Raw genomic sequence first — 23,137 nt, 5'->3', positions numbered from 1 at the left:
AGACGATCGATGAACTCCTCGTTACAGTTGAGATATTGCCAAAACTGGATTGAACCCACCGGTTCAACCATTTTTTTTTTTTATTCTTATTTGGACAAAAACTGGATTTGTCTTACAATCAGATGACGCGGCTGGTTACTCCAGTCCTGACTATAAACCGGACCCGTTGAATCAGTCCTTACACTAGTGTCTTGCTGTCTTCCTTTCTTTTCTAGCCTTCCATGAGCTGGTTATTCAAACATTTAGGTGAAGAGATCCTAACAAAGAGTTTTCTCTCCTGGTTGTGTGAACAATGGGCTTTATGTCTTTTAAGAGGAATGACCTCCATATCTCTTGTTGTATTGGCAATTTTCTGGCTGTTCTTGGCTGATTGCGTGATTAGTTTGAGGTTTTTTTAGCTAACCAAGCTTACTTGACACACATAATTAGTTGATTAAGTGTTCGATACCATCAAAATTAGCTCAATGGGGATTTTGAGACCAACACCGGTTTTAGAGAAAGCTAATAGAGTGAGTTTCTTTCACCTAAATTGGCTACCAAAGAGGATTTCCATGTCTAGAACAATTAGATTAATCTATTCTCCTAAAGTTTAGGTGAGCTATAGGGTGTATTTATAGAGACAAGAATCAACTAGTAGTTTCCTAATCCTTGTGGATTGAGTCAACTCAACCCTACCTCAAGTTGGCTCTGTATAACATGCCTAAAATAGCGTCCTTGATGGTTGAGTTGACTCGAGGTAACCTCTATTTGACTCGAGGTACACCATGGAATAGTTGAAGTTGCTATTGGGGATCAAGTTGACTCGACTTATTCTACACTTACTTATTATCCCATGCATTTATTTTGATATTCATTAATTTTTATTAATTTTTTATTAATTTTATACAATGAAATGAAAATAATGGCATTATTGAAAATATGGAGATATAAATGACATCTTGTAATTGGAGTAACTTAGAAGAGGTGGGGGGGGGGGGGGGGGGGGGGGGGGAGGGGTCAAATACAAATTGATGCTATCCCAAATTAAACTATCTCAAGTCTCGTCTCAGTTAAAAACAGTGGGTAATTTCGTCCAATGAGTACTATCTTTTGAAAACCCAAAACCCTAGCTCGTCAAGCTACAAATACTCGTCGCCGTTTTGGCTCTCCCTTTCGCCCGGGATTCCTGAAAGGTCATTTACTGAAATTTTCGAGAGGGGGAAGATGGTATGTTCACGATTTTATCATCTGCATTCTCCTTTTCATTTTGATTTAAAATTATATATTCTGAAGATATTAGTTTTGTTTGCTCAGGGTATCGACCTGGTGGCCGGAGGAAAGTCGAAGAAAACGAAGCGTACTGCTCCGAAATCAGATGATATTTATCTTAGGCTTCTCGTGAAGGTTGGAACTTTGGGTTTCACTTCAAAAATTCTTTTGGACGTGTATTTTTTTTGTTTGGATGGAGCTTAGCTCTTCTTGTTTTGCTCACAATTAGTGGAGATGCTACTTGATCTAGTGTTTTTTTGTGCACACGTCTCAGATGCTTTAATTTATTCTTGTTGCTTTTCTGTCATTTCTCACACGTTCTTTTACACTCATTTCTGTTCGTTAGATTGTTTGCCTTTTGGTCCTTGCCATAAGATTCGAATGTATTTGTCTTAGGTTTCAACACTTTGGTCTGATATTCGGATCTAGGGAGAATTGGCTATTTTATGAGAAACGAGAAGCTTAGATTCTATTCACCTGGGAAGTTGAACTCTTCACTAAAAGAGCCATTCCCCTTTTTACCTCTGTCCTAGCAGTGATTTTGTATCTCATCTTCACTTGAGATGGGTTGTGAGCGTGAATTGTCCCTTCATTGCTTCAAATCACATGATCTTTAGGTTATGAGATTACCTTGGGATTTATTAAAACTACATTATTAGGTTACATGTAAAATACATTGTTTTTACTGTCTTTAGTCCACTCTTTTTAACTTGAGATAATTGACATCGAGGTTTTGTATTCTAGCATTGGTAGTAGTCAATTATTTGTTGTATCTTTCACGATAACCTGGAACCACACTTGTTATATGTAGGTTCTCTTGGATTGCATCTGCACTTGCTTTTATTTGACATGTCTAGGAATTTAATTTGTCCTGTCTCTACTGATTTGTTTTCAAAAGTGGAGGAAGTCTGGTGAAAATACTGTTGCTTTTACCTCAGTTTTATATTATAGTTTTCGTTCTGGTTACAGCTTTACAGGTTCTTGGTTAGAAGGACAGAGAGTAAATTCAATGCTGTTATATTGAAGAGACTGTTTATGAGTAAGATCAACAAGCCACCATTGTCTCTCTCAAGGTTGATTCGTTTCATGAACGGGAAGGTACACATCTTTTGCTTTTACCGTCCTTGAGTTGCTTAGATGGCATTGGGTTAGCTCAAAATAATACATTAACTTTTTAGTGGTTATTCAGTTAAGTTTTTAGTGGTTAGATGATAAAATTTCATGTTTTGTCATGATACTATGTTGTTAAGAACATGACAACTATTCTGAAGTAGTTTATATTTGAGCATGCCTGAAAAATAGAAGAGTTTAAGTAGGTCATTTTTAGCAAAAAAACAGATGAAGACAATCAGTAATGTGGTGGCAACTAATTTGGTTAATTCATTCTGAAACCATACTAGGAAATGGTTTGACTATTCTTAAGTCTCAGATGGAGTAGTTCTTTTGGAATTTTATTCAGCTTTTTAAAAGTGGTAGTTAATAATGTATTGTCTATTCTTATGAACACGTCACTCTTGCCTGTGACAGAAATGCAAAACCTTGTTTAAGGAAGGTTCATGCTAGTGGTCCATATAAGAACTCAAAACAGGATTTGTATATTGAGTCTTTTGTCTCTTGGCTCTACCTCAGGTATTTCAATTTTAAAAAGTTTCAGGGTGAAATATATCTCAAGTTAAAACATTGAACTCGGAAGCTTTTTTTATAGAAAAAGGAAATTTTCAATCGGGTTCAACTATGTCATTGGTCTGCCTATATTTGAGAATGTTTTAACTATCTTAATTAGATACTTTATTCAATCTTACACAAGTGTTATTCTTTTTTTGTTTTTGTTTTTGGTTTTGGGTTCTGCAGGAAGATAAGATTGCTGTGGTTGTTGGTTGTGTTACTGATGATATACGAGTCTATGAAGTCCCTGCGCTGAAAGTGACCGCTCTTAAGTTTACAGAGAAGGCTAGAGCTCGAATTCTGAAAGCAGGCGGTGAATGTTTGACATTTGACCAACTTGCTCTCAGAGCACCCTTGGGCCAAAACACAGTATGTTCTGAATCACATTCCTTGGTTTTTTTAAACTGATAAGGGAAGTCTAGGATTTGCTTTTCCAAAAAAAAAGGGAAGTCTAGGGGCTTATCTGCTTGCACTGTGCAACTTGTCTGGTGGACTGCTGATTTTGATAATCATAAGACAAATTTAAATTTACAGCTTGCATAGCTTGTGGTGACATTATTTAAGAGTTGTTGGGAAACAAACAGTTGTTATTAATAGATAGATTTCTTGGCTAGTTTCACTTAATAGGTCTTTTATCTTCTTTCTTTGGTTATCCGTGTGCACAGGTCCTCCTGAGGGGTCCCAAGAATTCAAGAGAGGCCGTCAAACATTTTGGCAAGGCACCAGGCGTTCCAGGGAGTCACTCCAAACCCTATGTTCGTTCAAAGGGCAGGAAATTTGAGAAAGCTAGGGGTAGGAGAAATAGCCGTGGTTTTAGGGTGTGACCACTTTTATTCTGCTCCTTGTAGACAATTTACTAGGCCCAGTTTTGAAACAATTTATTTACCGTTCTGCTACATTTTTGCTTCCCTAAGGTGTTTTTGTTTTCGAGTTGGTAATGTTGAATTTTGTGGTGTTTACTCTTAAGCCGTATATTTTGTTGCCTGCCTCTGACATGGTGTAATTAAATATATGGTGAGTAATGCTAATCCTAGTTAAAACATTATTCAATTTTTTTTCACCTCAAGTAAACAAACATCTAATAAATACTTAAAGACTTATTTCCCTAGATAAAAAATAAAAATAAAAAAGACAAGATTGCATTAACTATGATTGTGAATTGAGGTCCTTTCAAATAAAAGTTCTGTGTTTGTTTTCAGGATCAACAAAATAAGAAAAAAATTAATAAAAACTTACAAGGATGTAGGTAAAAGGATATTAGTGTGTTGATAAGAATCCAAAATACTATTTTCAAAGATGTGGCACCGCTTTCCTCTTTTTCTTTGTTAGGGGTAATTTTGGATCTCTATCATTTGACCCTTATTGAGTATAAACCTTGTCCTCACGGTTGAAAGACAAGGAATCATAGAAGGAATTCATCTTCACGTATCCAAAGTAGCATACCCTAGATTTTCTAAAAAACAAAATCAAATGGTGACTTTTACTCTTAAGGTTGCACACCTTAGATTTTGTAAAAATAAATGCCCCCGAATTGTCAATTTGTACCCGTTCCCTAGCTTGGTGCATGTGTATTATTTACATAAGTTTTGGTTTTACATCCCACTCTGTCTTGGAAAATCAACCTTGCCCTCAAGGTTAAGTACTATGAAATCGTTGTAAAAACTTGTCTTCAATCTCCCACATTGCATATTTCTTGTTAAGCTCGTTTTGCTTATGCTCTTGTGGTATACGGTGCAACCAAGCTTTTTTTAGAGTAACGATATTTTGGTCTTGGACAATAGTGAATGGTTGTGCTGAATTGGATGATGGGTGATACACATGTGGTACATGAGGCTGAGGGTTTGGTTCAAGAGGGTTAGGGCCTGCATTTGGAAAGTGAGATGAGTTGGGGTTGAATTAGGAAATAGTAAGGTAATATGTGGTGTGATTATTTGAATGAATAGGATGGGATCATCATGGGGGTGGGTGGCTAGAAGACTAGCTCGGCGGGGCATAATTTTGTGGTTTGTTTCATGGTTTTAGTGGTGGAGGTGGAGGATTTGTTTGGGGAGGAGAGGGAGTGATTGAGATGGACGGAGAATATGAGTTGGGTAAGTTGTATGTCTATACATTGGTGATTTGTATGAGGTGGGGGTGTGGAGAGAAATAATAAATTTTGTTTTTATTAGATGTAGTGTGGATGATTGGATTTGTGAGTTGGTTTAGATGTGGGTTGAATTGAGAGTGAAAGTGGAAGTATTTTGATGTTGGGTATATGTTTGGGATATTGTGGCATCGAGGTGAGTAGTGGTGGAGTATATGGGTGATGTTTGAAATTGATTAAATTGGTCTTGTGAAATTGAAGATGGATAAGGTGACATTCCATAGTTGGGTGTAAAAGTAAGGATTTGGTGAGCAAGGTGTGTGATGGATGGAATGGAGAAATAGAAAGAAGGTTGGAGTGCTGGGTAATAATTTTGGTTTAGTTGAGATGGGGTTGGTTGGTTTGGAAACATCTTGTGGTGGTAAACTAGAAAACTTACCAACAACATATTTTGTTGTGTTCCATGATCTATTACTTGTTGAAGAGGGTTACCACCCTTGCTTCCATGCAGGATTGAAACATATTTGTTAGGTGTTGCATTTGTCCTTCCAAATTAGTAACATTTTGGCCCAAATTTTCTTGGCCAAACTTATGACTATCAACAACCTCATATTGATATTGTTGTTGTTGTTCTAAACATCCTTTGCGACACCATGCTTCTTTTTTTGGGTACAAAGTGATTTTGGAGAAGAGGGAGAGTATTTAGGGAGGTTGGGATGTGATTTAGTAAGTTCTAAGATGTGGTTTTGGCTGGAAAAAAATTGGGAGAGAAGTAAGGGAGTTTGGAAGAAAAAATATGGGGGTTTATTTCTTCAATTATGTGGGGGATATGAATAAGTAATTTGAGAGTTTTAAGGTAATGGGGGAAGGGAAAGGGTGAGCTTGGTCGAATAAGCTCAAGAAAGATGGAAGAAAGTTTATGAAGGATTAACCTTTGTGGCTTCTGATGATAATATCTCACTAAATATAGTTATGAATACCATTTTTAATCCATTAAGTAGACTAGAAGATATTTGATTTGATATATACTTTGATATAGAAAGTGTTCACCTTGAATTGGTTGTAGTTGTTTGAATTGATTTATTTAGCAGTAGGACCCTAGTCGACTCTGATACAGATATCCGATTGACTTGACGCTTGTTTCTTCCGAAACTATACTTGAATATATTTCATTCAAGTATAACATTGACACATTAAATATGATTCTTGTGATGGCAATGCTCTGTTTAAACACCAAATCTATAGTCTCATCCAAATGATCTTCTATTTGGTTAAACAGTTGAGACGGAGTAGGTCCCAAAGGACTATAATATCAATTGATAAAAATCTTAATTGTAAGAAGTTCTTATCTTTTCTAAAAGTGAAAAGAAAAATTGAAAATGAGAAGTTAAGAGGGTTGGAATAAGAGAGAATGAAAGAAGAAAGAAGTAAAGTAGAAGAGAGGGAGAGAGATCTTAAAGTAAAAGAGAAAAGAAGAGAAGAGAAAGAGGAGAGGTGCTACACACCAATTTGAGAGAGGAAATAGATATTTGAAAAAGGCTTAACTGATTTTTCCTTAAACTATAACCCCTATTTATACTTTTTTCCAATTAATTATTTGGAAACTCCTCGTGGTTCCCTAGGGCCTGTTAGTGCGCAGCGTAAGTGAAGTGTATTTCACTTACGCTAGGGAAAGTGGGCCAAAACCCATTAGTGTGCCCAGTAAGTGATGGGGGAAAATGAAATACACTTGCATTTTGCTTTTCCCCGTTTCAGGCTTAAAACGATGGTAAGTGAATGTACGTACTTAACCAATACAACCTGAAATGACTAATTGATTAAGTGGAACCAAGGACCCACACTTACACCTACCCCGCCAAATGCAAAGTCCCCGCGCCAAACCAAATGCAAACAAACTCATGGGGATTCAAACGCGGGATGGCGTGCCAAATGCAGAGTACCAAACCATTCACACCCAACAGACTAGTCGATTAAGTGGGACCAAGGACCCACACTTACACCCACCCCACCAAATGCATAGACAAATCAAATCCAAAGACCAAACCAAAGTCCCCTCGGGGATTCGGACACGGGGTGGAGTGTCAAATGCCAAGTACCAAGCCATCCGCACCCAACAAACTAGTCTATTAAGGTGCAGAAAGCCAAGTCTTAATACAGATCACCAACATATTCCAACACTCCCCCGCAGACCAAACCCCCGGGTTAAACTCAGGCCAAATTCCAAATACAAATGCAAATACAAAGTCCCCTCACCAAACATGCGAACGCATAGGGATTAGAAAGCGGGACATTTGGAATCTGCTCTGATACCATGTAAGTACCTAACCAATACAACCCGAAAATACTAGTCGATTAAGTGGGACCAAGGACCCACACTTACAGTGAAATTCGAGGGGTCGAGCTCGGATTTCACCTACCATCGCTCAAATACATCTTGCTATTGGGGAGGAACGTTTGTCGAACGAGGGTTTCAGAGAGAAAAAAAATTTCTCCCTTGCTCGCTCATCTTCGGCGATTTCAATCACCCTACGACCTTATCTCTGGCGCTCCTCTCACCGTTCCCAAATCCGACGACCTTCGGCGACATCTCTCCCCTCTTTGACTCCTTCCTCACTCGCGGCCGTCGGCGATTTCAATCGCCCCCTCTGCGACCTCTCCCCGGTGCTTGATTCTCTTCCTCTCGCCATCCCCAGCACCGACGATCGTCGCCGAACCAGTCTCCCTTCTCTGCAACCTCTCCAGCTCAAATCGAGGTATTTATGAAGTTATTTGAAGGCACATCGTGGACTTCTTGGTGCACATTGGTGATGAAGAATTATTTCTGACCGTTTATCAATTAGCATATCTCAATCCAGTGACAACAAAGAGATTGTAACTCAATCCATTGATGTTATCTGTGTTTTAAAAAAATTGAAAAGTGGATAACTTAAAGGTTTAGAAACTTGATATATTCTCCTTTGCTTATGTTTTTAATTCATTCATCTGAAGCTGAATCAATTGTATTATCAGTTCTGAAAGCCAAAGCCTGACTCCAGTTATATTTAATATAATTCATCCATTATCTGATTACACAAACTTTATTGATTGACTATTCTTTCCTATTGAGAAGTTCTCTTTTGTAACATAATGGACCTATCAAAGAGAAACCTGAAACTTCTTTGTAACTTGCAGAGTGCGATTGTATGAGATCAACCCAGTAGACCTATAAGTAGTTACCCAATTGGTAAATAACTAGACTAACAGGAGTGGGAATCTTATGCTTTTGTGAGAGTGTAGATAAAATGAAATAAGAGAAATAGAATAAAATGAAACAGAGTTTTTGACGAGGTTAATGCACTGTAAAGATTTTTAGGTGGTCTTCATTTCAAATTTACTGTTTTTCTTTTTCAGGACCTATTGTTATTTTTAATATGTCTACAACACTATATGATTTTATCCGAGGCTCTTCTATCTAATATGCTATATATTTCATGTTAACGATGCTTAACTTCTTGTAGTGACAGTAAAAAGAATAATAGTTTCATATATTATTACTTTGATCACATGTCTTATATTGATATGCAACATAAAAAAAAAATTAATTTCGTATAGGAATTGTATGTTTCTAACCTCAGAGTCATGTAGCTCATTAAATGGTTTTAGACAAATAGAAATTTATTAAGCATGGGATATTGAACACCAAAAATGCCTGGAGCAATTTGTATATGAACTATTTGCTTGTGACTTCATTCCCACATGGACTTTGTAAGTTATTGGGGAGTTTGGACATTGGAAAATAAAAATAACAAGGTAATGGAAATTGTTACTGATGTGTGAAATTTTTTTTTTAATTCATTGTCTACTGGTTATGAGTTTTAGATGGCTAGAAGGAGGAAAGGTAATGACAATATGGATAGCACTACAAAGAGGTCATACGACACATGGACGTCTGACGAAGACTGTAAAATGATTGATTTGCTCATTGAGCAAGTCAATTTGGGTAATAAATTACCCAATGGAGTTTGGAAACACGAAGTTTTCAACGATTGTGTCAATAAGTTCAATATGGATGAAGCAAACCAAAAAACAGTAGAACAGTTGAAAAACCGCATGAGGACTTAGAAAAGAATGTATATGGTTGTGAGTACATGCCTAAACACTAACAGCTTTGGGTGGGATCCAACAACCCAGAAAATCACTGCTAGTAAGACAATGTGGCAAGACTATAGAAAGGTTTGTAAATGCAAGATAGAATGTTATGTTTCTTCCTTTATTAAGCATGCTTTATGAATCATGTTTTATTAATCATGCTTTTTAGTATTTTAAACGATAACTTTTCATGTAGATGCATAGAGAAGCCGACAAGTATAGGCGGGAAGGTTGTCCGCTCTATGAAAAATTGGCTATTGTGGTTGAAAACACTATGGCCGTGGGGAAAACAAGTAACACAAGCATGGAGGCAGATTATAACCTTTCGAATTTTGTAGAAGGGACAATGATTGATGACATTGATGAAGATGATGCAATCAGGGAGATCCCAGCACCCAACATTACAGAGTCTCCAAGTGATGTTCCTCCGAAAAGCAAAGCACCAAGCAATGATGGGGATAGAACTGTTAATGTAAATATGTATATGTAAAGGGGCATACTTGTCTTTTTCTTTGGTCCAGGGGCATACTTGTCTTTTTCTTTGGTCCAAGGGCATACTTGTAAATTCTCTCTTCCTCTTTTTTTTTCGAATAGGGTTTCTCATCAACCCGACTGATTTTTTGTATTCTGAATGAGAGTTCGATAATGAGAAAATCTCTCTGAAATCAGAGAGATTTACATAGTATCAGAGCAACACAAGCTACAAATATCCGAGAAACAATCTGTTGTCTCTCGCTCTTCTGCCGAGGCAGAATATCGGGTTATGGCAACCACTGCTGCTGAGTTAATTTGGTTTCGCCGCTTACTTGAAGAACTTGGCTTTCCTCAACTGTCTACTACCCCTATGTTTTGTGATAATCAAAGTGCTATTCAGATTGCCAAGAATCCGGTTTTTCATGAGCGTACGAAGCATATTGAGATTGATTGTCACTTTGTGTAGCATCACTACTTATAAGGCTCTCTCACCTTGCCCCATGTTTCCTCCACATCTCAACTTGCGGACGTCTTCACCAAATGCCCCTTCATAAGTTTGAGGGGGGGGGTTTAATGTAAATATGTATATGTAAAGGGGCATACTTGTCTTTTTCTTTGGTCCAAGGGCATACTTGTAAATTCCCTCTTCCTCTTCTTTTTCGAATAGGGTTTCTCATCAACCCGACGGATTTTTTGTATTCTGAATGAGAGTTCGATAATGAGAAAACCTCTCTGAAATCAGAGAGATTTACAAGAACTTCTTCTACTCTGCGTAGGAAGAGATCCAAACCATTAGTTGAAAATGCTAACATGATCGTTGAGGCTATTAAAAATATGTCATCAACCCCTAGAGACATCTTTACTCCCCCAGTAGAACCTCCATGGTTCGAAACACTCGAGGCATTACCTAACTTGCCCATAGAAGTCAAATATTATGCCATGGAGTTGCTCGACACCAAAGCTAAGAAGGATATGTTTATGAAGATGAAACAAGAAGATCAGTATAACTGGTTGATGGCTAAATTCAATGCAATGTAATAGACTATTACAGATGTTGACAGTTTTAACTTATATTTACGAGACACATTTGATTTTGTATGAATGATGTTGATTATTGAGTATTTCTGGTCAATAGTGAATGTGTTTGAACCATGTTTTCATTATTCAATGTCTAGTATTACAGGTACCCATGGATGATCTACTAGATAGGGAGAAAATATGTATTTGTATTGCAACTTATACAGTTGTACTTGTCCTTGTCCATTCATACTTAAACTATTGTAATAGGCAAGTACAACATTCTTATCATATGGGTGGTCCACGATATTTAAAGAAATCATTAAAAAGATCGCCTATTAAATTTCGAAAAGTGTATAGGATGAATCAAACTATTTTTCTATAGTTGGCTGGAATCTTGAAAAGTAGAAGACTTTTATTTGATACAAGTACAATATCTGTGGAAGAACAGCTTGCATATTTTTGTATCATTGTTGGTCAACAACAATCTTACAGTGTCACCTCAGAGATGTTTGAAAGATCAAATTGGACAATTAGTAAGTATTTTAACATGGTGTTAAATGCTATTATCAGACTACAATCTAATTACATCAAGCGACCTTCAAGACATACTCATTTAAAGATCTTAAATAGTGATATATGTTATCCATATTTTAAGGTAAGTATAAAGTCGTTTGATGAATAATTTTTAGTTACTATAAAAATATATATTTGTATTAATGATATTTTTATTAGGATTGTATTGGTATCATCGATGGTACTCATATTAAAGCACATATCCCATTTGATCAACAAGCAAGATTCTGGAACAGGAAAGGTTTTCTCTTACAAAACATAATGGCAGCATGTACATTTGACATGCAATTCACATATATACTTGCTGGATGGGAGGGATCAGTAGCCGATTCACGTGTATTGAAGTCAGCATTAACCAGACGAGATAAAATTTATGTTCCTAAAGGTAAATATCGTTTCTCTCTATATAGTCTATTTAAAATTTTTTTATTCGATTATAAAAGATATATATTTTATTGTAGGCAAATATTATTTGGTAGATGTTGGATATGCAAATCTTCATGGGTTCTTGGCACCCTATCGAAGTACTCGTTATCACTTGCAAGAATTTGGGAATAATACTCCTATGGATGAAAGAGAATTATTTAACTGAAGACACTCATCTTTACGGAACATTATTGAGCGTACATTTGGGGCTTTAAAAGCTCGTTTCAAGATATTAAAAGATGTTCCTCCTTTTGATTTTGATGTCCAGATTAAAATTGTATTGCCTGTTGTGTATTGCATAATTATATACGCATAGAAGATCACATGGATTTATTTGAAGATGAAGAAGATGATTCAAGTGATGATTCTGGTGGAGAACATTGTGAAGATAACAATGAAAGTGATATTGAAGACAATGATAGTAGTGATGATATGGATACTCAAAGAAGTACTCAGAAGGAGTCCGCAGTACAATTTGCAAGAGTATCATATTATCGAGATGTTTTAGTAATTCAAATGTGACAAAATTATTGACTATTATGTTATACTTTTGTATGAACATATATATTTCTTTGTGTTGTACTTTTGTATGAACAGATATATTTCTTTTATATTAAAAAGATGATTGAATTATATTTGTATTATTTTTATTTTTATTATTACGATATTTGTAAAATATGCTATGTAATACGATATTTGTATAATTATTTCATATTTAGATATTACAAAATTAAAATTTGATTACAATTTTAATAATATAAAAGTAAGCATTTGTTTAATTATTATATTTAATATATTTTATAAATATCGTACGATATTTTATAAAAATAAGCATTTATATATTTATTATATTTCATATTTAGTACTATATTTGTATAATTATTTTATATTTAATATATTTTCACTCCAACTTTGACTAATCCCTGGGAGATAAATTTACCTTTGTACCCTTAAACTCAAGTGACATCACTTTTTAATTCTCAGTGGTATCACTTTCTATTTTTATTTTCTCTTCTTGTTGGAGGTAATTTTGAGTGTTGTCAAACTTTTGAAGGAAAAGAAGGTTTTTAAACTAAATAGTAGACAGACCTAATAATTTTTTACACAAATGGAAAGCAAAATTGTAACATTACACGGCCAAAAAGAGAATTAAAACAAGTTTTGGACCGCGTCTTCAGTTTTTAGACAAAGTGATAGGAAACGCGAGGATTGAGAAAGAATTTTAAATGAAAATCAAAGTTTAAAGAAAGCCGCTCACACTATCATAGTCGTGCGCACACCCAAAGATGCAAAAAGGAGATACCTGACGGCCGAATAAATAGTCCCCCGTGAATCTTTCGCATCCCTTTTCCTGGAAAGGAAGAAAGTTGACAGCCATATCTGTCTGACCTATCTGACAGTTCAAAAGGCCAAATCCTCACGAAAAAATATGCATAACCAGGAAATCAAAGTCCCCTTCCGAAACCAGAAGATTTAATCTAGGACGCAAACCAAGTAGACCATACATCTGCACAAGAAGCTATATCAAAGACCCAACTAATGCAATTCTGATGCACGAAACATTAAGGATTAAAAACCCATAAGGGTCGGTGTGCCCTCACAGTGATTATTGCCACGAGAGAGCACCATCACTACAAGCCTCAGAAGAGAACATGGAAACTCCATCTGTCATATAAGAAAGCATCAACAAGAATCAAACCCAAAAACAAAGAACTGACACAGCCACAAGAGAAGTAGAAGAATTTTTAACTCCATCTCAATGAGATAAAAGAAGTTTCAATAGATGAAAAACTCTTGACCCGATATACACGCACGCACGCACAGATTTTTATCTATTTACTCCTGTTTTTGGATAATATGAAGCATAAAAGACTGCCTGCATTTTTTGGCACCGTAGCCCTAGACGAAGAATCACTCACCCTCAATCCAATAGACAAAAGCTAGCAATAAACAAACAACAATACTGATTATATCAAATTTCGGTCTTCAACATATACTACCAGAAACACATAGGTAATTCATATTTAGCACATGTTATGTTATTACATACAAAGTTCTAAAACTATACCTATACTTAAAAAACAGAGACTCGGAAAACACTCCAAGCAGAGCACTTTTCTTGTCCTACATTTCCAATTGCCAATGCCTCCACAAAGATTCCTGCAACCAAAACAAAAGAAACAAGAAAGAAATTTTATCTCAAGAGGCTGTCATCTAATGAATCACAGAAAGGAGGTTCACAGAAAATTAGACAACAACATAGAAAGACTCTTACTAACATTGCAGTATTTACATATCATTGCCAACCACACCAGCCTTTCCTAGAACACACTACCAGCAAGAAACCAGATCGTCAAAGCTCCAGAGATCCATAGAACCCCCACCATCCTGAGTTGCATCGCCACTAAGCAAGCTCTCAATAGGTGTGTCCGAGGCCCCTTCAAGATAAGGAATTTCAAGAAACTTCATGCATGATTCAAAAGCAGAGAGCTCCTCGGACAGCTTTATTGCCACGTTTTCTTCAACAGGCACCGTGTTCACCACATTACTCTTAAGCTTCTTTTGTGGATTTGTATCTTCTAGAAAATCAGTTTCATTCCTCTTCAGGGTAGCAGGAATAGAAGAAATCTCCGGGGTTTTTGGTTCAGAGCCCCACCCAAAGTCAGAACACTCAAACGAATTACCACTTTGATCTGAGAGGAAACATTGGCGACCAATATCATTAGGTGCAAGGGACTTGTATTCATTCTGGATAGAACCCATGTAAGCAGCTCTCTTAGTTGGTGGTTCCTTTTCTTCAGAAAATCCAAAAGTATCATAAAAATCTTTGTCCTGATTGCCAGCAAAACTGAAGTTCTGATTGTAATTTACGTTTTTCATCATGCAGGAATTTGATTTAGGCACTTTGTGTGTGTTCAGCTTTGTTGTGCGTTTTTGAGCAGCTGGCATTGATTCATCAGGAAAGTTGACCTTGGCTTTACAGCCACGAATCCTAAGAGCTTCAGCATCATAAGCTCTTGCAGCTTCTTCAGCAGTATTAAAGGTTCCTAGCCACACACGGACACCTTTTCTTGGGTCTCTGATCTCAGCTGCCCATTTTCCCCAAGGACGCTGGCGAATTCCACGATATTGGTTCTTTCTCTTCCTTTTTGCAGATTTCTCACAAGGCCCAGTAAATTCAGAGCATTTAACAGTAGATGATAGATCTGCAATGACAAAGCAAACGGTCAAATCAAACAAACGGCAAAAAATCTGTGATGTATGTGATGCAATACAGAGAAAGTTAAGTATAAAAAGATAATAGAAAATTACAAAAAGACACAAAAGAGAAACCGGTGGATAAGTCAACGAAACAGGCTCAATTGTTCGGAACATATAGCCTTTGAGTGATAAATAAGAAAGGTAGGATTTTTACCATTGACAGGAAGACAACGTAATATAATTACAACCACAAAATACATATACACCAAATTCCATTCTGATAACAATACAAAATGGTAGAACAAAGATGACAAAAAATTAAAAAAAAATAGAAAAATCAGAAAGAAGATCGGACAAGAAAGTATGTATGGATAAAATCACATAACCAGATATTAAATCAAATGATCCTTTAAATCACAATATTTCTCATCGAGTAAATAGAAACGACCCCATGGAAACATAACTTAATACGCACTAAGCTCGATATAATGAAGCGTATCATATTCCCGTTTGTAGTCAATTCATTAAAAGAAGAATGACAGAATCTTTACAAAACTCAACAACCCCGATGATAGGCTGATTTGAAGAACGGATCCAGATATAGCAAACCAAAAACGCAACATAAGATCGATGATCCCTAAAGAAAAACAGACATTAGCAACAGAACATCGATTGCATTCTAAGACGAATAACAGTGACGGGACAACAGGACCCATATCAGAGCCAAATCTAAAAAAAAAAGAAAAAAGAACCCCGTAAAACGCTATGGACGCATGGATTCCAGACGATCGGCTTGGCAAAACCCTAAACCCCCAATCATGAAACCTCAGCCACGGATTAAAGATTCGAATCCAAAATGTACCGGAAATAAAAAAACAAAACGGAGATTACCGGAAGCCAAACGATTCTTGGGAAAGACGATGGGCTTGATGTCCTCTTCCTCATCAGAATCGTCCTTGAAGTCCTGAAAATCAGCCTCGAAGTCGTCCTCTACATCTATGACATTCGGCTTGCGCGCCTTCGAGTAGTGATTCTTCTTCAGGTCCGGCCAAAGGTAATCGGCCGTCACACGCCTGTTCGTCGGGATGAAATCAGATATAATAGCTCCTCCACACATGTTTCAAAAGCCCAAAAGCAATTCCAGACTGAAAATTCGATTCAAAGAGATGGAGAGTTGCAGAAAAACGAACGAAACGAAAGAGAGAAAGCCTTTGGAGCAGGGGGTTTATAAATGTAAAAATGTCCACCACCAGATTGCGGCATGGATTTTACGACACACGCTGGGGGGCAAGGGTAAATATCTCAAGTCAAATTACCTATCTACCATTTTCTTTATTAACTAACTACACCATAATGATCTGGAATGGGCGAGCTGAGATCTAGGTCCCGCCGTCCGCGCGGCCATGTCTACTGACAACGTGTAAATGAAGTTGGATTTTATAAAAAATAAAATTATATTTAATTTAATCAATTAATTTTTTATTCCTTTGAATCAAATAATTATTTTATTATTTTTATTCCTTTATTATTTGATTCAAAGGAATAAAAATATAATTTTAGCAAAATAAACAAAAATATCCGAAATGTAAAATTAAGAGAAAATTATTTAATAAATTATGAACACTACCTTGAATAGTTAAAGAATGGCAAAATGGATATTATTGTGATATGGGACGGCTAATTTGGAACCGGGGCAATTTCCAGTCAAGACTGGGTTAGAAAAAAGAGGCGGAGTGAAGAGGGAGGTGCGTGAACGGAATCTACCGTAATTGAGAGGATTAAAAAAAATATATTTAATTAAATAAAAAAGAAGTGGAATAGGTAGGAATAACGACAAAAGAGGTTGTGGACCAGTTGGACCCACACTGGCGATGCGTAGCTTGTACAGGTTCGGTCCCCTAGGAGCCTCGGAGTGAACGACTGATGACGTGGCATCTACTCTCATCCTTAATAGCCCCGCAAGCAGCCCTTTTTTACCACCATGCCACTCCGCTCGAAAGTCCGGAACTTGCTTAATACTAATCACGTTTTAAATTTGGAGTAATTAATTAGTGGTAGATGAAGGGCAACGAAGCGCGTGGCCAACACGCTTTCACCGGATTACATGGAACATGTCACGAACGAATAGGTGGACAGCGCGGCGCACGTGTTTGTCTTGTGACGACTTGTCCGCATCCTCAAGTCGTAAAGCCGCCTTAGAGGTGTCATGGAAGGGGACACCCTAATTATTGGGTGGCTGGTGCCTCAGATCGGTCAAAGTCAAATATACCGCCTATATTGGAATTTGGATGGGTTAATCCATGTTCACTAAGCTCAAAAATAGACATCACATGAAATTGTAATTAAATATGGAAATTATTTTATTTTTATGTTTAATTAGGATAAAAGGAAAAAAAATATTTTATTTCTTGATTATCCAACATATATTGAGACATGATTAATTTTCTAGTTTCATCATAAAAATTCAATTACGAATCATATTGTTCGTTAAAATATTAACCCACAAGTAGATTTTAATAATACACTGATTCGTGTTTATTTTTAGGTGTGACTTCCATCGATAAGTGTACGATGTATGTGTAATTCAATGTGCCTCATTTTTTTGTGTGATTTAAGCCTGATTACTTTGTTTATTTATTACTTACAGTTTTTCCATGTATGATAAAGGAATTATGTCAAAGTTGTTAATAGAAAACAAATATTTTAAAGTTAAATTTGAATTTTGATGTTAATAAATTGCAAGGAAGGGAGGGCCCCAATTGGTAGAAAAAAGCCCACAACCCCTTGGGGTTATCCTAAGCTTAAATACATAAGCAAAGTCTCCACCTACGACAAATATAAAAGAATAAAACTGACTATTGTATGATAAAATAAATAGTCTTCCACTACTACTTATTTCATGTAATAGAAAATATTAAAATTACCAAGATGATTTTTTTTAAAAAAATCATGTAACGAGTAATACTATCTCCACGAGCTTCCTCTTAGGCTACAACCATAAAATAAAAACTTGTTAAATGAAACTAGAATATTCACATGAAAAATATCATAATTAATAATTATCCAATACTCATTAACCTTTTAATTTTTCTTGACACCATGAAGAACCTGAATCCAGTCACTGCCACAAATTAAAAGTTGAAGTGTATTTTGTGCAAGGAAAATGATATAGGATTATCAATCTACCAACAAACACTAAAGGTAGACTTTGAGGCTATTGCCGGTATGAGAATTACAAGAATCTCTACTAACATCTTAAATAATAACGATATTTCAAGTTATTTACTTTTACCAAATTAAAAACATCAAAATCATATTTTGAAGTCTCATTACAAATATATTTACCTTCTTTAAGATAATTATCCAATTATGATTTTGGAGATTTTGCTACTTCTACTTCTTTCATGCAAGTCATTAATTTTGACTAACTTGAATTTGATGAAGAATGAGACCTAAAACTTGTAGAAATACCTAGAAAACTAACACTCAAAGTTAGCTCTTCATTACTAGTTCCCACATTACACATGGCTATGTATTCATTATATATCTCAAATAAGGTCTAACGAACTAGGTTTACATTTATTCTAGTTTTTACCTCAAAATATATCCCTAGAAAACACATTTTAATCAATTTTAATTTAACTCTTGAATCAACAAGTTTCATTCGTCACAATACTTTTCAAATTGTCCTTTCATTTTACCTTGCCAAAACAAAATTATTTTCATTCATAGAATGAAGATTCAAAATTTCTTTCACTCTAGATATCCCACTAAAGTATAAATTAGAAGTAGAGTTTTCACTCTAAAAAATGATATCGGTAAATACATTAAAAACTTCTAGAATCGTATATACCATTTTCAACATTTCTCATTCATCAAAACTGGACAAACAATCATAAGTTGGCTGTATATATTGGAGTTTAGGAAATGCATCTTTTAATTCTAATGCATAAGATAACATATCATAAATAGAATTTCAACAAGTAAGATAATCACTGACCAACTTTTTTGCACCTAGTTGTAATTGCAACACAATTTTTAGAAAAGTAAAAAGTCTTGCCTCAAATTTATTAATGAATTTAGCATTGTCACATATTTTCAATGATATCCTTAATTTCACCAAAACCATATTGGGCTAATAAGTTCAGAATAATGAGTACAACAACGCCTATGAAACAAATTTTCACCACAAAGAAATTTTTTATTTCTTGAAAAATTATCTTTTAAAACCTTAAAACAAACATCATTATATACAATACTATCAACTGAGATAGTAAATACTTTATTTTTAATTTTTCAATCTTTCAAACACTTATAAATAGCATGTGTCATGTCAACACCATGAGGAGGAGGAGGAACATGCATAAAACTCAATACTCCTTTTATATAACTTCTAATTGTTAACAATGAAATGCCTAGTAATAACCATATATTTGATTTCTTGATTTTGAGACTTCGAAAGATATGTGACTTGAGACTTTCTCTGTCTTTTTTTATTATTATTATTGTGAACAACATTACCTTCTTCTTTATTTTGATACATTCACCTAGGATCTTTTCCATTGCATTAGAAGTTTGAGGGGGACAAGACTCTTATAGAGTCTTTTACATAACCAAAATAAGATACAATTGTTTCCTGATACAAGCGCTTATTGTGGTATTGAAGAAGAATTGTAAAGCACTCAATTTATATTAATTAAAAAACATAGAATCATTTTCTCATAAAAAAATTATATAATTTAAATGATTTAATTCACATTTAAAAATTGTTGTGTACTTCATTAGAAATAACTTATGTACTCAAATCCATATGGTAATCAATCATATCTTACTAACACCTAAGTTTTTAAATATTTAAAAATGATTGAAATTTCACCAACTACTATCTTTTAAAAACTATAAAAAAAAACAATTGGATTATAAATTCGTAAGCTTAAAAATTCAATTAACTTTCTAAAAACTAATCTCACTAACCCTCTGATGGTGCATGTTTGATCATTACATAAAAATGTGAACTCTCTCCCATACATCTTATATGATAACAAGATTAAATGAGTAATTCTTATATCTAAACCAAAATTTTAAACAAACTCAAAAGCAAAAAGGGACAAAACTGTTGCAATCATAATTACTTGGTTCCTCATATGAGCTATATAGAGTCAATCTCCAAGGAAATCTTTAGGATGAATCTCATAATATAGGTGAAGCATCAACTTTGATTTAAGAATCTTTGTCTTTAAAATTGTTAGGCATAAAACGCCCTAATTCCAAACTAACGAGAACAAAAATAATAACTGTGGAAGAAAAGAAAAACAAGCACGAGAACAAACAACAAGATTTATACAGGTAATCTACTATGAAGATGAAATAGTTTACAAGAAAAATCGCACACTTACAAGTGTTACTCTTTAACCTCTCAAGCTACAACTCGAGATGCCCATTGCATTAAGATGATTAAACCCTAATAGCATCAACTCTCAATCAAGAGGAGAAAATTAGGGCAACCGTGATATAAGAGTAAAATTCCCAAACTGCCTTTAATGAAACAACAATCAATATATCGTGGATCAGACGAGGGCTCCGCCCTCGCACCCCCTTCGAACCCCCACGAGCGTTAATTAGGCTCCACAACTTAACTATCTCCCACTTGGAGACTAATATATCAACAATTTCTCCTCTAAAACGACAACAACTTATCAATCCTCGGAGAGAAGTCCAACTGAAGTTGCACATAACTTCAATTTCTCGATCGTAACTGTCTTTGTCAACATATCGATCGGATTTTGACTCCCTTGAATCTTCGCACGTGCTAAGACTCCATCCACTAGAGCTGATCTGATGAAGTGATAATGCACCTGTATGTACTTTATTCTGGCATGATAAATAAGATTATTTGCTAAATGAATAACACTCTAACTGTCACAAAATAACACATTCTTCCCATGTTTGAGACCTAGTTCTTCCCAGAAAGAATGCAACCATACCATCTCTTTGTCGGCTTCAGTCACGACAACATATTATGCCTCAATAGTGGGAAGAAAAACTATTTTCTGTAACGTAGAAACCCAACTAACTGTTGTACCACCCAATGTGTATACATATCTAGTGGTATTCTTCCTACCATTAATGTCTCCAGCCATGCCAACATCTACATAACCCTGTAATCCCAAGTTTGACTTTCTAAAACATAAGGCTGAGTCTGTAGTGCTTCTCAAGTACCTAAAAATCCACTTCACTGCTTCCCAATGTTGTTTACCCAGATTACTCATATATATGTTCACAACTCCTATTGCATGAGCTATGTTTAGTCTAGTACACACCATGGCATACATGAGATTGCCAATAGCATAAGCATAAGGCACATTGGCCATGTTCGCTCACTCCTGCTTTGTAGAAGGTGACTGCTCCTTAGATAGACTAAAGTGACTAGCCAAATGAGTACTCACTAGTTTTGCATCATTCATGTTGAACTGCTCATCACCTTCTTCACATATTATTCTTGTGACAATTTCAAGACATCAGTATCTCTAGTAATCCTCATCCCAAGGATTTGTTTTGCAGCACCCAAATCCTACATTGCAAACTTCTTCGACAACTCCCTTTTAAAATTATCTATTTTCTGTTTGCAAGCACCTACTATCAACATATCATCAACATATAGTTGTAAAATGATGTAAGAGTCATCAAGTTTCTTCGCATAACAACAATGCTCTACCTGACACCTCAAGAAACCATTACTACTTATAAAAGTGTCAAACTTCTTATACCATTGTCTTGGAGCTTTTTTAAGACCATACATGTTCTTTTGAAGTTTGCACACCGTTTTCTCCTTTCCTTGTGCTTTGAAACCCTATGGCTGCATCATGTAAATGTTTTCCTCCAAATCACCATGAAGAAAGGTTGTCTTTACATCCAACTGCTCTAAGTGCAAGTATTCATTTGCCGCTAGTCCAAGCATTATTCTAATAGTAGTCAATTTCACTACTGAAGAGAAAATCTCAATGTAGTCAATGCCTTCTTTTTGTTGAAAGCCCTTTTACCACTAGTCTTGCCTTGTACCACTTGCTGCCATCATGTTCGTCTTTTATTCGGTACACCATTTATTCTGCAAGGCCTTCTTTCCTTTTGGTAGCTCGATCAACTGCCATGTCTGATTGGATAACAATAAATCCATCTCATCCCACATGGGCAACTCCCAGTTGCTTGATTTATCAACTTGCACGACTTCCTCATAACTCTCTGGTTCACCTTTATCAGTCAACAAAATATAATTAAGTCTAGGGGAGTGCCTCTATGGTGGTCTACTAGTTTTGGAAGATCTCCTGAGTTCAATCACATGAATGTTCTGATTTACTTTTGAGGGTATGTTCTCCTGGTCTGTCTGAGCAATATTTTCCATCTCAATAGCTGGAAGATCTCTCAACTGAATCACTTCAGACTTCTTGGCTTCATCACTTGTGCTCTCAGACTCTGTTCTCAACCTTTTCAACCTGTCTTTATACAAGACACCTTCATTGAAGATCACGTCATTTCACCTGATAACCTTACAACTTTGGTCATACCAGAAGCAATAACCAAATTCGGTACCACTATAACCAATAAAAAAACATAATTTAGATTTGGCATCAAGTTTACTTCTAGTAGCAGAATCAATGTGAATAGAAACACAACCAAACACTTTCAAGAAAGAAAGGTTTACCTCTTTGCTGCTCCAGACCTCTTCTGGAATTTTGTAATCCTATGGTGTTGAGGGACATCTATTGATCAAATAGTTAGCAGTGCTATTAGCCTCAAACTAGAACATCTTTAGCAATCCCACAAGTAATCTCATTGCACCTAACACGCTAGTTCAAAGTTTTGTTCATCCTCTCAACCACACCATTCTATTGAGGCTTTCTAGGAATAGTCTTCTTCATCTTGATTCCATTATCAACACAATACCGCTTGAAATAATCATCTATGTATTATCCCCCATTATCTGACTACAAACACTTCACCTTTAATTTTGTCTCATTCTCAACCTTTGTTCTCCATCTCTTAAAGGTATCAAAGACATCATTTTTCTTTTCATTCTTCTTCGGTGTTTTGCAGCTCTTCTTTATGTGACCAGACTTGCCACAATCCCAGCATTCCACATTCCTTTCGAATTTGGACTTGCTTCTACCATTCCTTGACTTCCCTCTAACATTGCCCTTATTGAAATTTCTCTCGAAGTTCTTACCCCTAGTATCGACACTTGGGACATAATTAGATGTCGACAATTCTCCAAAGTCCTTTCTACGAACTTCCTCCATCAGAATGGTATCTCAAACATCATCA

At 35.7% G+C, this 23,137-nt stretch overlaps 2 protein-coding genes across 2 annotated transcripts; one reads left to right on the top strand and one right to left on the bottom strand.

Annotated features, from left to right (window-relative positions):
- Window positions 1-1,056: 1,056 nt before the first annotated feature.
- On the top strand, window positions 1,057-3,879 carry LOC137959824 (large ribosomal subunit protein eL18y-like). Its single transcript, XM_068807201.1, has 5 exons — window positions 1,057-1,206; window positions 1,294-1,383; window positions 2,218-2,346; window positions 3,100-3,282; window positions 3,579-3,879. Exons 1-5 carry the CDS (start codon window positions 1,204-1,206, stop codon window positions 3,735-3,737), a joined length of 564 nt encoding a protein of 187 aa, XP_068663302.1. The 5' UTR covers window positions 1,057-1,203; the 3' UTR covers window positions 3,738-3,879.
- Window positions 3,880-13,558: 9,679 nt separating this feature from the next.
- On the bottom strand, window positions 13,559-16,037 carry LOC137959895 (ethylene-responsive transcription factor RAP2-12-like). The gene is made up of 3 exons (XM_068807303.1): window positions 15,710-16,037; window positions 13,897-14,823; window positions 13,559-13,777 (listed from the first exon to the last, which is right to left on the bottom strand). The coding sequence occupies exons 1-2, from the start codon at window positions 15,933-15,935 to the stop codon at window positions 13,949-13,951; spliced, it is 1,101 nt and encodes a 366-aa protein (XP_068663404.1). The 5' UTR covers window positions 15,936-16,037; the 3' UTR covers window positions 13,559-13,777; window positions 13,897-13,948.
- Window positions 16,038-23,137: the final 7,100 nt, after the last annotated feature.

The sequence above is a fragment of the Aristolochia californica genome, unplaced genomic scaffold (assembly GCF_029961685.1).
Source record: "Aristolochia californica isolate CCGP_79_NKW_82.1479 unplaced genomic scaffold, dmAriCali1.0.hap1 SCAF_3, whole genome shotgun sequence".
NCBI classification, from domain to species: domain Eukaryota; kingdom Viridiplantae; phylum Streptophyta; class Magnoliopsida; order Piperales; family Aristolochiaceae; genus Aristolochia; species Aristolochia californica.
The sequence above is the reverse complement of the archived record's forward strand: the minus strand, read 5'-3'. Positions and strand labels throughout refer to the sequence as shown.